The 14,487-nt window shown below is 44.3% G+C and overlaps 1 protein-coding gene across 3 annotated transcripts in view; it reads left to right on the top strand.

Annotated features, from left to right (window-relative positions):
• The window catches only part of slc12a8 (solute carrier family 12 member 8), a 28,211-nt gene extending 21,308 nt beyond the window's left edge, over positions 1-6,903 (top strand). For 2 of the 3 annotated variants that reach the window (XM_061723759.1, XM_061723760.1), the window contains exons 10-14: positions 2,082-2,706; positions 2,804-2,901; positions 3,024-3,141; positions 3,577-3,637; positions 4,186-6,901. In XM_061723759.1, the coding sequence (XP_061579743.1) occupies positions 2,082-2,706; positions 2,804-2,901; positions 3,024-3,141; positions 3,577-3,637; positions 4,186-4,327 (1,044 nt within the window). In that variant the 3' untranslated portion in view covers positions 4,328-6,901. Of the gene's footprint in view, positions 1-2,081; positions 2,707-2,803; positions 2,902-3,023; positions 3,142-3,576; positions 3,638-4,185 lie in introns of all 3 variants that reach the window. The other variant, XM_061723761.1, reaches the window with a different exon arrangement.
• Positions 6,904-14,487: the final 7,584 nt, after the last annotated feature.

Raw genomic sequence — 14,487 nt, 5'->3', positions numbered from 1 at the left:
CGGGTTGTTTAGATATTGTGAGTGCTCCCTTTGGTGTTCAAACGCGGTATGATTGATCGTCTCTGGCACGGTCCAAGGAGGTGTGTGCTCGGCACTTGCTACATCCAGAAATTCAAAAATGTGAATCCACAAAAAATTTCACAAAGCCTGTATCGTTTCCATTGTAATTCTGTCCGATCATGCGTTGAGTTAACAAACAGGTGTTTAAATGTAATAACATCACGACGCCCGTATTAGTGGCCTGCAGGGGAATTGGTGAGGGAGGTCAGCCTACGCACAGGTGGAATAAGTGTCTTTTTCATCTGGCCATAAAACCTCTCTTCAAGCTGCCAATATACAGTACGCCAATAAGTCGAAGGTGGGACAAGGAGAAGGATATTCTTTCATGGACAGCAGCCTTGCGGTCTTTTAAAGTTGCTCAGATTTCCAATATCTCCCATTTTACGGTAGAGCCCGTGTCTTTGTGGTTCCTGGGTTGTTCCTGACCACTTGAACCAATGCTCTGCTGGGGGAAACCGTTTAAGCCTTCCTACACATCTGACACCATTTCTATAGTTTTCACCAAGTTACACATGCATTCACTTGTTAGTCTTTAAATCTACATTTGTTTAGAAATGCTTCCAAAACACACACAAAAGAGAGGCGACTGCTTGAGCAGTTTATACAGTATAAGTCTCACTCATGCTAAACTGTCCACACCTTTATGGTATACATGATTACATATTGACTGTATTATTCAAACAAAAGTCATTAGAAATAGATGTTAATGGTTACCTGCATGAACCTTAGACAGACGCTGCCATATGGCCTGCATGTAAAAAGGGTGTGGTGCTTGGCTTCAGCAGGAAACAGTTGCAGGACTGTCTAATTATAGAGCGTGGGCTCCATGGAGAAGAAGTGAGTGAACTAACTTCAGAAGCAGAGTAACCATCCACTGTCGCTGCACACATACCCACACATGGTCACGTCGACGTCGTGACCCCAACCTCCACAGTTTTCCTCAGGCCTCCCTGGATGGCAGCAGTTTTTGACCTCTCTCAGCAGACTGGAATGAGGCCCGAGACATCTTGGCCCAAATCAAAGCCCTAGAACAAACGCAGGAAGGGCGACGGGCAGGGCCCTACTCCACTGTATGTTCTGGAGGCCTGCCAGGCACACAGCAGTCCTCCTTGAACTCTGTTAGGACAGAGGAGTTGAAGCAAACTGATTAACAAATCACATGCTGAAATGAAGTGTCCATTTTGAGAGAGGTTGTGTTCAAAGAGCATACATTTAGTCCTTCAAAATGTATTGGTTTTTCAATCAAGTACATTAAGCTGATTGTTCCTTGGACTGTAAAGTAGAAGTGAACACCGACAGATTTATTGCTTATATTTTTGTAGAGTCAAATAGAGTCATGAGAAAAAAGAAAGCACACCCTTTGTCAGTTGAAAGGTTTCACGTAAAACAACAACAAAAAGGTCACAACCTGGATTTAAAATTAGCGAAGTACGACTTCACATGAACATCAACATTCAGTTCAGTTGAACACAAATTAGAATAGTCTTTATTAATCCCTGAAGGGAAATTAATGGTTTAAAACATGTCATGTTACACAGTTATAATTTATATAACAAGAACTTAAAAAATTAACAAATATAAAATGCATTGTTTGAAAACCAACACATCACTCATTCAGCTTTCTGCAGCAATAACTTAAAGAAATTGTAACTCATAAACAGCAGTTAATAAAATACTTTAAGATTATTGAAGAATATAAAAATACCTTTTTTATGTTGTAAAGTTTTTTATTTTTAACTTTTATAGTATGCAGGTGTACTGAACTTTGTAAAGGGTTAATTTTTGTAATTTCTCTCGAACTTTGCATGGTTTAATTTTCGTGTCAACCTGAATTTGGTACAGGTTGATTACAAAAAGATTTACTTTTTTGTTGGACTTTTTCAGATACAGATGGGTAGACTTACTTTTGTTTGCAATCAACCTTTGATCAGCATCAAACAGTGATTTATTTCTGCTGTGAAGAGGATGCTCTTATACTGTAAGTCTCATGTGATTGTGTTGCGTCTCTCTCTGGCTGACAGAAAGGCCCAAACAAGACCCCAGTGGCAGCCATCTGTCTGACCGGCCTGCTGACGATGGCCTTCGTTTTCATCGGCCAGGTCAACGTGCTGGCACCCATCGTCACCATCAACTTCATGCTCACCTACAGCTTCATCGACTACTCTTACTTCAGCGTTACCATGACCTTCCAGCTTCAGACGAAACAGAAGAAGAAAGTTTCGGGAAGAAAAAAGCGGCAAAGGTCAACCAGGCAGAGTTCCAGACCGCTGATTGATTCCTCTCTCCCCGGCTATGGAAGTGGAGGCGAAAGTCCACAGACTAAAGGCACTCTGTTGGAGTTCACAAAGGACATGGACCAGATCTTTCCGTCTGTATCAAAACTTGATTCCGGGACTGAAACGATCCCCTCTCAACAAGAACACCAGAGCAGAAAAGCGACCAATAAGCAGACGTTGATGGCCAGCTTTGGACTAGACTTGAACAGCAATGAATTCTCAAAGAAGAAAGGAGAAGAGGCGTGCTCACCTCCACCAGAGGAAGTGGCTGAGGTTGAGTGTGACGATGGAGAGCTCGGAGCTTCAGAGCAACCTCCAGTCGAATGCGCTGAACTGGATTTGTCTGCCGATACTCTGAATCACAGCACAGGTGATGGTGTTTATTCATTCATCTTTAGCCTAGATGTGAGTTTACGTAATAGAAGTGAGTTGTATCTGGTTGCAGCAATGTTTCCTAAATATTTCAGATGCTGGAGATAAAACAGAACACCAGAGCTTTGAAATCCAACCAATGAACGATTCCTTCTATTCAAAGTTTTGTAACCACTGGATTGCTCTTATCGGGGTAGATTACGAAATGCTTGCAGCACATTACTTTTTCTTTCATTAATTCTTTTTTTCATAACTCACTTTTACACTACTGAATGATACTGTAAATGTGAACTTTGTTTGTTCATTTTCTCCCAGGCACTGGGTTCCATATTGATCATGTTTGTAATTCAGTGGATTTATGCTTTGGCAAACATACTGGTTGCCTTGCTGCTCTTCTTCTACATCGGCAAAACAAGCCCCGGACTACCTACAGGTGATTTTCATCAGATCATTTTCTGGTATAAAAACACTTTGTTTGACTACATTCAACATAAAAGTTCAGCCTTAAAATGAGAGTGTCATTCGGTCAGTTTAGACTTTTCCATTGTGTCCACCAAGTGCAATTTTAAAAGAAACTCTTTAAATGTAGTTCTTGGATCAATATGTGACAGGTAGCAAAATGTTTTTTGGAGCTGCCTGGAGCTCTCTTTGCTTGGCAGCTGTTGTGGCTTTGGATTTTTAGAATAGCTGGACAGGACACCGTGCATCTGTGCACTGCAACAGTCTCAGCAGTCTGACTCGCAGCGTTTCCAAGCACAAGTGCTCCAGTGTCAAACATTTGACCCCCACAGGTGGACGATGTCACGTCAACCGTCTCAGTGCATGAACAAACCTTGTACCCGGTGTTTGAAATCTGATTTGTTTGCAGGTATTGCAGCTCAGTTCAGCTTTTTCACTTGGCTGAAGTCCACTCTTGGTAGCATTTGCAGGTATTGTGTGTTTTTATCATACAGTATCTATTTAAAACAAGAAGCTAAATCTGAGGTCAGTCAAACAAGAACGTGCCAAATATAGTTTTTAGTAAAACATCCGTTGTTTTCTCGTTGTCAGTCAAGTCATCAATATAAACAGGATTAACCCAGTCTAGCAATGCTTTAAACAAACTTTATCATCTTATTGACTAAGCAAATGAATAGGGGCTCTTTACAGTTTCTAATATAAATGTTTGTTTAGAAATATTCAAGTTAAAATTGCAGTTGAATATTTTCCAAGATTTAAAGTAGATGGTATTGTTTTTGTTTTTTGCTTCATATTTTATGAATTAATTAAGCAATTCAAATCTTAAAATCTGTTATCTTGTATCTAATTTCACACAGTATGAACCCAAACCAAAAAAACGTTAAAAAAATTGTAAGATTACAGTTTAACAAAGTAACTGAATATCAGAAATCATATGGGTCATGTCAGTGATATTTAGTTTTTGTTTCATTTCCTGCATCACACTTTTCTGATATTTATTATTTTGGTCGCCTTTCAGGAGGAAAGAACGTCTCCGAGATGAGATCGTGGTGACTCCATCTCTGTCCGCAATCGGCCTCAAAACCAAGCAACTGACGAAGGACAACGTCGACTTCGCCTCTCGTCACCGCTTTCACCAGTCGTCGTTCGTGAGCCGATAAGATGCTACAACCGCCGTGCCACTGACCGACTCACAACACAGTTACAGTAAATGTCAGCCGACCGCACATTTTCTGCTTCAGATAACCATGTTTTGTGGACTGCATGCTGCACACGTTTTTTTTTTTTTCTATCTTCTCTTTAATACAGACTGTGGAGTGGCTCAGATCGTTTTCCAGTAATAGTTCAGCCAATCTGAGCTTCTCAGAGCCCTGCAGCATGGGTTTGTGTAAGAAAACAGAACATTTTAGGTTCTGGAGGTACAGATCAGGTTTGTCCCAGATCTTTTGCAGAAAAAAATGTCCATGTTGATATACTTTGATAGGTTTTGATAGGGTGTTTGAGCTCAATGTGCTGCAGGAATGAGATGACGCCAACATTTTGATTTGAAAATGAAGTTGAGGTTTAAAACCTTATGTACGTTTTGCACTTTCACTTGTAATTTATTTCAGGTGTATGCACTAATACCTCACTTGCTATGGTAATAATGCCATCATAGTATGGCTACTTTGCCTTGATTTCTTCTGCTGGTCGTCAATAGAGACTGAGTCTGTTTAGAGTGGGTGAAAATTACTGTATATTTAATAGACAGTATGAGAATAAAGCAGAAACAAGAAAAAGAATCTTTGTCTTTGAAATAAAATACTGTACTATAAATAATGTTTTGCCACCTCGGCTGTTTTGTAATTTTGGCTTTTTTCTTTTCTTCGTTTCAGCACAGAGATTTGTCTAATAAAATAAACTTGTCTCCATTTTGAAAAATGCAAGTTGACAACCTTGATTTCTCCAGACATATGAGATTTTGAAGCAAGTGGTCTGTATATGTGGTGCTGGAGAAAAAGTATCTGTAGCCCAAATCCAAACATGCCACCAGAGCTATTCATAGCAGCAAGAGAAACAAGGTTGTGTCCACACAGCCCTAAAGTCTCAGGAACATTACCTGAAGAAACGCAAGACGGCTTAAATCCATAGAACACTCGTACCAAACTTGACCCAATCAAATACCTTGGAAAACTGCACAAAAAGAGTACATACAGTAGTTAAGTTTGAATTATCAGCAAATGCTAAGTCCATTGAGATTTTAGCCCCTTTAAATCTCTACACTTTACACCCACAATTTCACTGCTACACATCCCATGCAGTTATTAAATTAGCAGATGATGCATCTGTACTGGCTCTCTTCTCTGGAGAAGATGAATCTGCATGATGACGTCCTGATGCTGATGATGCGGTCCACGAAGAACAACTTGGTGTTGAACACCTGAGAGTCTGAAGAACTCAGTCTAGACTACAGGAAGAAAAAAATCATATGTTCATCCTCGGGACGTTAATGGTGACTGCATGGACCCCCTGCACATGGTCAACATGGATTACTTCAGGTTCCTGGCCGTACATGTGGGGATACAGTGACCTTTCGATGTCCATGGAAGGTGCCCAGAGCTACTGAGTCAGAGTTTGGTTCGCCAGCTGCTCAGCGGCAGAGTGAAGTTCTCCAAAAGGTCATGACCGTCCTTGAAGAAGTCATCGGCTGCTGCTTCGTGACATTTCCAGTTCAAGCTGCCTCATAAAAGTTTGCATCCTCCTCCAGGACCCACTACCCCCATCATATCCTGGACATTACTTCGTTGAAATATTATAGCTCCACAACAAATTTCCCACAAGGGATGAATAAAGTATAGTATATTCTATTCTGAGGAAACCGAAAAAAGGAAATCTTTCTATCAGGGCTTTTACGGCATCTAAGAATAACACTAAATTCTTTGAAACTATTCAATAATAAGCAATTATTATTAGATAAGGAGTGTGTGTGTGCAATTTAATGGTCTTTTTTTTTTTTTTTAGATGTATGTATCTTAATTTCTTGAACATTGATTTATTCATGCTGTTTTGTAACACTGACAGACAACCTGCTGTCTATGTACCATCATATAAAAGTTGGCGCTTTTTGGGGGGGAGCGGGTGTTCTCTGGGCCAAAGCCCATTTAAAATGTTCTGAGACAAAATAAAAAACTCTTCTGTGGTCGGAATAATCAAAATTTTAAATTCTATTTGGAAACGATGGATGTCGTGTCCTGTGGACTGCAAAGGAGAACCATCCAGATTATCAGTGCTAGGCTTAAAAGCCTGTATCTTTGATAGTATGGAGTTGCGTCGCTGTCTATGGCAGCTTACACATCAATGCTGAATGGTACGTGGAGGTTTTATAGCAACAAATGCTCCCATCTAGACAATGTGTCTTTAAGGAAGGGCTTTGCATTATTCAGCAACATGATGATAAACCACATATTGCATGCATCACAAAAAAGTATGGCTTTGCAGGAGAAGAGCCCGGGTGCTGAACTGGCCTGCCTGCACCCTAAACCTTTCACCAACCAAACATTTGATGCATCATGAAATTAACAACGTTCCTCTTCTAAAACTCCTAAAACTAAGAGGGAAAGTTACACAATGCTGAATATTGCCCAGTTCCAGCTTTTGTGAGATATGTCACTCCCATCAAATTCAAAATGAGCAAATATTATCCATGAAATGGCAAAATGTCTCCGTTTTTACATTTGATGTGTTTATGTTCTATTGGGAATAAAATGTGGGTTTATGAGATTTGTAAATTATTTCAATCTTTTTCTAGATTTTCCACAGTTTCCCAACTTCTTTGGAATTGTTCATTTCTGGATTATTTATTTTAAATCTAGATAGGCAACATTATTCATCCTGATACTTTCAAGACTATTTTGCAAATATTGCTAGGGCCCAATGTAGCACACGGACACTAATTTGAGATGATACAACACTTTTGATTTGTCTGAAACCTGCGATTTCAGAGGAGAATCACTTTTATGAGGGATAGCGGGGCTTATTTTAGGGTGACACATCCGACCCCTACAGGCATTATTTTTTTCTTTTTCCAACAATGTCTTTATTGATTTTAACATGTTGCATTTACATACAAATATCATTCTTGCTCTCTTGGCTTCATATGTATACATCTTTAGATTCCGCAAAATTACCTCAGGCATAAACGCACATTTAAAAGACAACAAACAAAAAAAATATGAAAAAACAAGGGACACCTCTCAACACAATAACAGATTGTCAGCAATATTTATGGTTGATCATATTATTTTGAGGTACTTAAATTTTGCATTGAATTTCAGATTAAATGGCTTTGAGATTTGGCCACTGCAGAGAGCCACATTACATTAATACATTTCCACAGATTTATCCATTAGATGATCCAAATTAGACCTTTTTAAAAAAAGGTAAATGACAGACATCGTCAAATAATGACTGTTTGTCCTTTATCATGTACGTACTGTTATAAGTGGCACGGTGGAAGAAAGTTCTGAGATCCATTTTCCTGTACTTGGTCCACAGATGTTTTTCCATGTGAGGGCTATTACTCTTTTTGGCTAATAAAAGGCATATGTCTATAAGAATTTGGTGTTTTCATGTAATTTTATGGTTAGCTGGCTATTTACAGGTACCTAGTATAATAATCTTTGGGTCCAGGGGTATTTGTATGGAGAGCATACCTTCAATACATTACTATTTCTTGCCAGAATCTTTTTAATTTTAGTGCACTGCCAGAGACAATGGAAGAGCGTGTACAGCAGTACCTGTCAAATTTTGGATTGAAAAATAAGGGAAATTTTCCACCGCTGTCCCACCAGTCCGAACCGAGGTCCAGTATCTTTCATTTTGAGACAGATTTACGAGAAATCTAAAATAACTACCTGTCAACCACTTACAAACTATAACTATGAGCTCAGAACCTGATGACCTTTGTTGACACTGAAATGCTGTGGATATTCCTATGTATGTAATTCCTATGATAGAGCCTAAATGAAAACACAAGTGAATTAAAGCACATTTATTTATTTTTAATATTTTCAGTTTATATTACGCATTGATTGTCTTTAAGTGAAATATTTACGTTTTATTTTAATTTGTCATTTTCACTCATGTGGCTCTCTGGCATTAATGACTGATGACAGACGCATGTTTCTGTGACTCTAGCTGAAATAACTTTCAGAACTCGTAACTGTTCATTGTCCTGCTCCTCTTTAGGAAAGTAAATTCGGTTTCCCATTTTTAGATGTATTTACACGAAATTTTCGCTTTTTTGGGCAGAAATGTCTTCTCTCCCTACATCCATCCATCTCTCTGATTTATTGTTCCGAGTTCGCTCCCGTTGTCGCCAATAATCTGCAACAGGCTGCAGCAGGTGGCAGTTATCGCAAGACTAGTGACAATTCAGTTTGCGGTTTAAAAATTATTATATTATAAAACGGGAAATTTATGGGAAAATACTAATACGGAAAAGAGGGGTGAAATACGGTAGTTTCCCGGCCAAAACGGGAGACTTGACAGGTATGGTGTACAGGCAAATTAATCAATTATCAAAATTGACATAGAATACAATAATGAAGTTGAAGAATAGAATAGAATAGAATAGAAAGCTTATCATGCTGGTACAATGAGATTAGGCAGCAGCCCCGTAAAAGTGCACATGTAGGAGTGCGGTTGATGTAGGCAGAGAAACGACGGAGATTAATTCCTCTTTGGAGAGCACTCCATTTAATTCAATTAACACAGTGAATAATCAAAAACCACCAAACAGCAAACTCTCGCGCAGGTAAAGACGTGAACACCTCCGAGGTGTGTCTCTACTCTTAAAGTAGCACGTATAATTAAAGGGAAGAATATCCCTTGTAAAAGGAACAACAAGGCATTGTAATATGGGCGAGGTCGCCGTGAATTATAACTCTGAGAATTAACAATTGTCCTGTGTGTGTATATCCACCACACACGTCCCCCCAGAATTCACAAGAACAGGCCCAGTGAAACGACCAGGGACCCGTATGACCCTCCCAAAGCTATTCCGAAGCTCCTGAGCAGGCAGAGGGGGTCGAGGCGGGGGGGTGGCGGCAGCAGGCTGCTGACGGCGAGCAGGTGCTGGGTGGCAGTGTGGGGAGGCCAAAGGGGGCGGGACCAGCACCAAGGGAGGCTTACCCGGGGGGCGGCCGCGCCGTGGTGCCTGAGCCACTTCCACCGGGCGGCCCAAATCGAGGTGGGCCGGTTTCAGACGGTCCACTGAGACGCAATCCATCCTGCCCCCGACGTCGATGACAAAAGTCTTATCACCAGTCTCCACAACCCGATATGGTCCATCGTAAGGCAGTTGCAGGGGTCCCCGATGGGCATCGTGGCGGACGAAAACATACTCCGCAGCACGCAGGTCGGGGGGAATGTGCACCCGAGGCAGGCAGTGGTGTGAGGTTGGAACGGGCCGGAACGCTTGAGCAGAGTCCAACAAAGTACGGCGTTGGTCAGATGCAGACCAGGGGACCGTGGGGTGGGGGACAAAATCCCCTGGGACCCTGAGGGTTTGGCCATAAACCAACTCCGCCGAGGAAGAGAGGAGGTCCTCTTTAGGCGCAGTTCTAATCCCCAGCATCACCCAAGGCAGTCTATCCACCCAGCCGTCGTCCGTGAGAGAAGCCTTGAGGGCGGCCTTCATGTCCCTGTGAAAGCGTTCACACATGCCGTTGGCCTGCGGGTGGTATGCCGTAGTGCGGTGGAGAATGACACCCAACTGACGAGCAACAGAAGTCCAGAGGTCGGAGGTGAACTGAGGGCCACGATCTGAAGAGAGGTCAGAGGGGACCCCGAACCGGGCGACCCAGGAACCAATAAAGGCCCTGGCTACATCAGCTGAAGTCGTCGCAGACAGCGGGACAACTTCTGGCCAACGGGTGGTCCTGTCCACCATTGTTAGCAGGTGAGTAAATCCCCTGGAGGGAGGAAGGGGTCCCACCAAGTCAACATTGACATGATCAAACCGCCTTTCAGGAACCGCAAAATGCTCCACTGGGGCCTTAACATGGCGATGGATCTTAGCGCGCTGGCATGCCACACAGGTCCTGACCCAGTCGCGAATGTCCTTTTTCAGGCCGTGCCAGACAAACTTCGCAGCTACCAGACGTTGAGACGGCTTACTGCCTGGGTGCGAGAGGCCATGTATGGCGTCGAAAACTTGTCGTCTCCAAATATGTGGCACCACAGGACGGGGGAGGGCCAGAGAGATGTCACAGAGCAGCGTTGCATCCTCACCGAACGGGACGTCCGCCAGCCGGAGGCCAGTGACTGCTGTCCTGTACGACTGAACGTCGGGGTCGGAAGCCTGGTCCACAGCCATGCGGGCATAGTCTATTCCCAGGTGGACAGCGCCAATGAGCACCCGGGAGAGGCAGTCGGCCACAACATTGTCCTTGCCTGACACGTGTTGGATGTCCGTGGTGAATTCTGAGATGAAAGCCAGGTGGCGCTGCTGCCTGGCAGACCATGGTTCCGACACCTTGGCCATGGCAAAAATCAAAGGCTTGTGGTCCACAAAGGCAGTGAACGGGCGAGCCTCCAGCAGGAAACGGAAATGCCTGATGGCCAGATAAAGCGCGAGGAGTTCTCTGTCAAAAGTGCTGTAATTCTGCTCGCTGGAACGCAGTTGGCGGCTGAAAAAAGCAAGTGGTTGCCAAACACCATGAACAGACTGCTGGAGAACCGCACCGACAGCATAATCCGAGGCGTCCGTGGTCAGGGCAACTGGAGCGCCAGGCACGGGGTGAGCCAGCATGGTCGCACCAGCGAGGGCATCCTTTGTGGCAGAGAAAGCCTCCAACATTTCCGTCGACCAAGAAATGTCATGCTTTGCCGATTTTTTCCCTTTTAGAGCGCTGTACAGGGGGCGCATGAGGTTGGCAGCCCGAGGCACGAAACGGTGGTAAAAATTGACCATGCCACAGAACTCTTGCAGAGCCTGGACAGTGGGAGGCCGCGGGAGCTTCAGGACTGCTTCCACCTTCGACGCCAGTGGAATCGCCCCAGCGATGGTGATGTGGTGGCCCAGGAAATCCAGTGATGACAGTCCAAACTGGCATTTCGCTGGGTTGATGATCAAGCCGTGCTGCTGAAGGCGATCGAAGAGTAGACGCAGGTGTGACAAATGTTCAGCCTTGGACCTGCTGGCTACGAGGATGTCGTCCAGGTAGACAAAAACGAATGACAAGTCACGCAACACAGTGTCCATCAAACGCTGAAAGGTCTGAGCAGCATTTTTCAGGCCAAACGGCATCCTCAGAAACTCAAAAAGCCCGAATGGGGTGATCACGGCCGTCTTAGGAATGTCCTGAGGCTGGACGGGGACCTGGTGATAACCCCGGACAAGGTCCACCTTGGAAAAAATGGACGCACCTGCCAGGTGGGCTGAGAAGTCGAGGATGTGAGGAATAGGGTAGCGGTCCGGCGTGGTGACTGCGTTAAGGCGCCGGTAGTCGCCACACGGGCGCCAACCACCATTGGACTTAGCCACCAAGTGCAGAGGAGAGGCCCAGGGGCTGTTGGACCGGCGGATGATGCCAAGCCGCTCCATGGAGTCAAACTCCGCCTTAGCTATAGCGAGTTTGTGTGCGTCCAGACGGCGGGACTTGGCGTGCACAGGCGGGCCATCAGTGGAGATGTAATGCAGCACGCCGTGTTTCGTGCAGGCGGACGAGAAAGTAGGTGCGGTGATCTCCGGGAACTCCTCGAGGAGGTGCGAGAAAACATCAGCCGGTGAGAGGGCACTGGACAGCCTTGTAGGGGCGGTGTCACTGTGTTCGCAGGGCAGGGAGCTGAAAGTCTCAGCGTGGACGAGGCGGCGGTTGCTCACATCTACCAAAAGTTTATTGGCCAAAAAGAAATCAGCGCCCAAGAGGGGGGTGGACACCTTAGCTGACACAAAATCCCAGGTGAAACGCTGACCTGCCAAACACACCGTCACAGTGCGTGTGCCAAAGGTATGAATCGTGCTGCCGTTGGCGGCCACCAGGGGGGTACCGTGTGGCCCTGCGCTAATGTCCGTGGCAGATGCTGGCAGAGCACTAATGTGGGCGCCCGTGTCACAAAGAAAACGACGACCAGAGAGAGAGTCAGTGATAAACAGCAAGCCGCTGATATGGCCGACACCCATGGCTGCTAAAAGGTGGCGGCCGGGGCGTTTCCCGATGCATTGAAAGTACAGGGGGCCAGGCACTTTCTGGCTTTGTTGCCAAACTTGGCATGGTAAAAACATAATCCACCTGACTGCTTTGCACGTCGGGGCACAGCTGTAGTTGCAGAGATGGAGAAAGGCTGCTGCATAATTGCATCACTGGCGGCACCTGAGGTAGAAGGGGGCGTGGCCGCAAAACACTTTTTTCCAGCGGAGAAAAATTTATCAGCCTCCCTGGCCAACTGGCGAAAATCAGTAATAGAAGAGTTAGCCAGAGCCAAACGAACCTGGTCAGGTAGCTGCTGCAGGAATATCTCCTGGAAAATGAAACAGGGCTGGTGGTCTCCCAGCAGAGCCAGCATGTGATCCATCCGCTCAGAAGGCTTGCTGTCGCCGAGAGCGGGGAGAGAGAGGAGCTGGCGCGCCCGCTCGGATTCAGAGAGTCCAAAAGTGTCCAGTAAATGTGCCTTCAGAGCAGTGGCGTAGCCACGGGTGTGCCAGGGTGTGCCAGTGCCACCCACAGAGACAGCTGGCACACCCAAAAATGTTATGCTTTTTTTTTTTGTTTTTTGGTATAGTCTTACTAACATGTTGTATTCTAAATCTAGGCTATTAGTATGTAATCATGATGTTCAAAATAATTCAAAATAAAAAATCTTATTTTTGCATGTAAAACTCCCCGTCAGGCGATGTGTCGCGGCAGCTGGACTGTTAAACCTAAATTATGGTTCCGCGTTAAATCGACGGCGTAGCCTGCGGCGTAAGGTACGCGGCGACGCACAAAGTACGTTGTGCGTCGCCGCGTACCCTACGCCGTAAGCTCTGCGTCGGTGTAACGCGGAACCATAAATCAGCCTTTAAAAACTTGAAACAAACCTCCCTTTTCGGGTTTTCAGCCTTCAGACAACTCATCAAACGGAAGGTGGATGGCGGACATGAGTTCCCGTCCATTATTGAAGTCTTAGACTCCTGCGACAAAGATGTTTTATCCAAGATTAACTGTTTGCATCGCATTGCCTGTTACAAGTTGCTCCGTGGAGCCTTTTTTTAGTCGTCAACAGGGCCAGAGCCGTCAGAGCGACGACGCTCACAGAGACTGAGGAGCCTCTCGTTCCTCATGTTTGAAAAATATTTGAAGTGTGCATTTTCTGTATTTAACAGCGTTTGTGTGTAATATATATGATTAATAACAGCAGCACGTCATTATAGGCGCCCCTCTGCTCCTTCACCCGCCCCCCCTCTCTCCTCCCCGACACACACACTAGTATGAGCTGCAGCTCCAATGCGCGCCCCCGCGAGCACGCGCTGGAGCGCAAGTGTTTTGGATTGACGGTAACTTTATGGAGAGGTAAAAAAAAAAGAAGAATAGAGGAAGAGAGAGAAAGAATCGGGACACGCCGGGGAAGCCAACAGGTTGGTCTAATATTAGGTGGAAGTGTAGGAAGAGCCACTTGATACTGATTAATATCTAAATATGATTTATATTGAAAAATTGCATAAGCAAGATTTGCAATTTATTCAAAGCTATTAAAAATGCTTGTTGCACAAAAACCTAGATGCCCAGTATGGTTTGAATTTCTGCTTTATATTATAAATTATATTATTTTATATTATTATTTTATAATAAAACCATCAGGCCAACCTTAAGCCAAATAGGTGTGTTCTGCCTCTGGTTAAATAGCTTTGTTGATCATGTGTAATGTGGATACGTTATGGCTCTGAGTGCATGAGTGTTATATTTCACTATGTTTGCTTCATTGGGTAGCTATGTGTGTGTGTGGTTATGTTTTTGTGATGTTTTTTTTAGGACATGCATAAAGTGTGGTTTTTATATTACTTATTATTATATTATATATATTATTATACTTATTATATATTGAGAGCACACACAACATGTGGATATGTTTTGCTCTGTTAATAATGTTGGATATAAATGCTTTTGAATGTTTGTGGAGGTGTAACGTCTAGTTTTGTTGAAAAAAAATTTGGCACACCCAGGTTTGCTGCTGCACACCCAAAGTCTCTTTTCTGGCTACGCCACTGCTTCAGAGTGGTATATTTGTTCCGCGTCGGAGGACGTTCTAGCAGACTCACCACTCTCCCTGCAGTTGCGCTGGTGAGTGATGCCACGAC

Source organism: Cololabis saira, chromosome 6, assembly GCF_033807715.1.
Source record: "Cololabis saira isolate AMF1-May2022 chromosome 6, fColSai1.1, whole genome shotgun sequence".
Lineage (NCBI taxonomy): Eukaryota > Metazoa > Chordata > Actinopteri > Beloniformes > Belonidae > Cololabis > Cololabis saira.
Note: the sequence above shows the minus strand (reverse complement) of the source record. Positions and strands in the feature narration are given on the sequence as shown.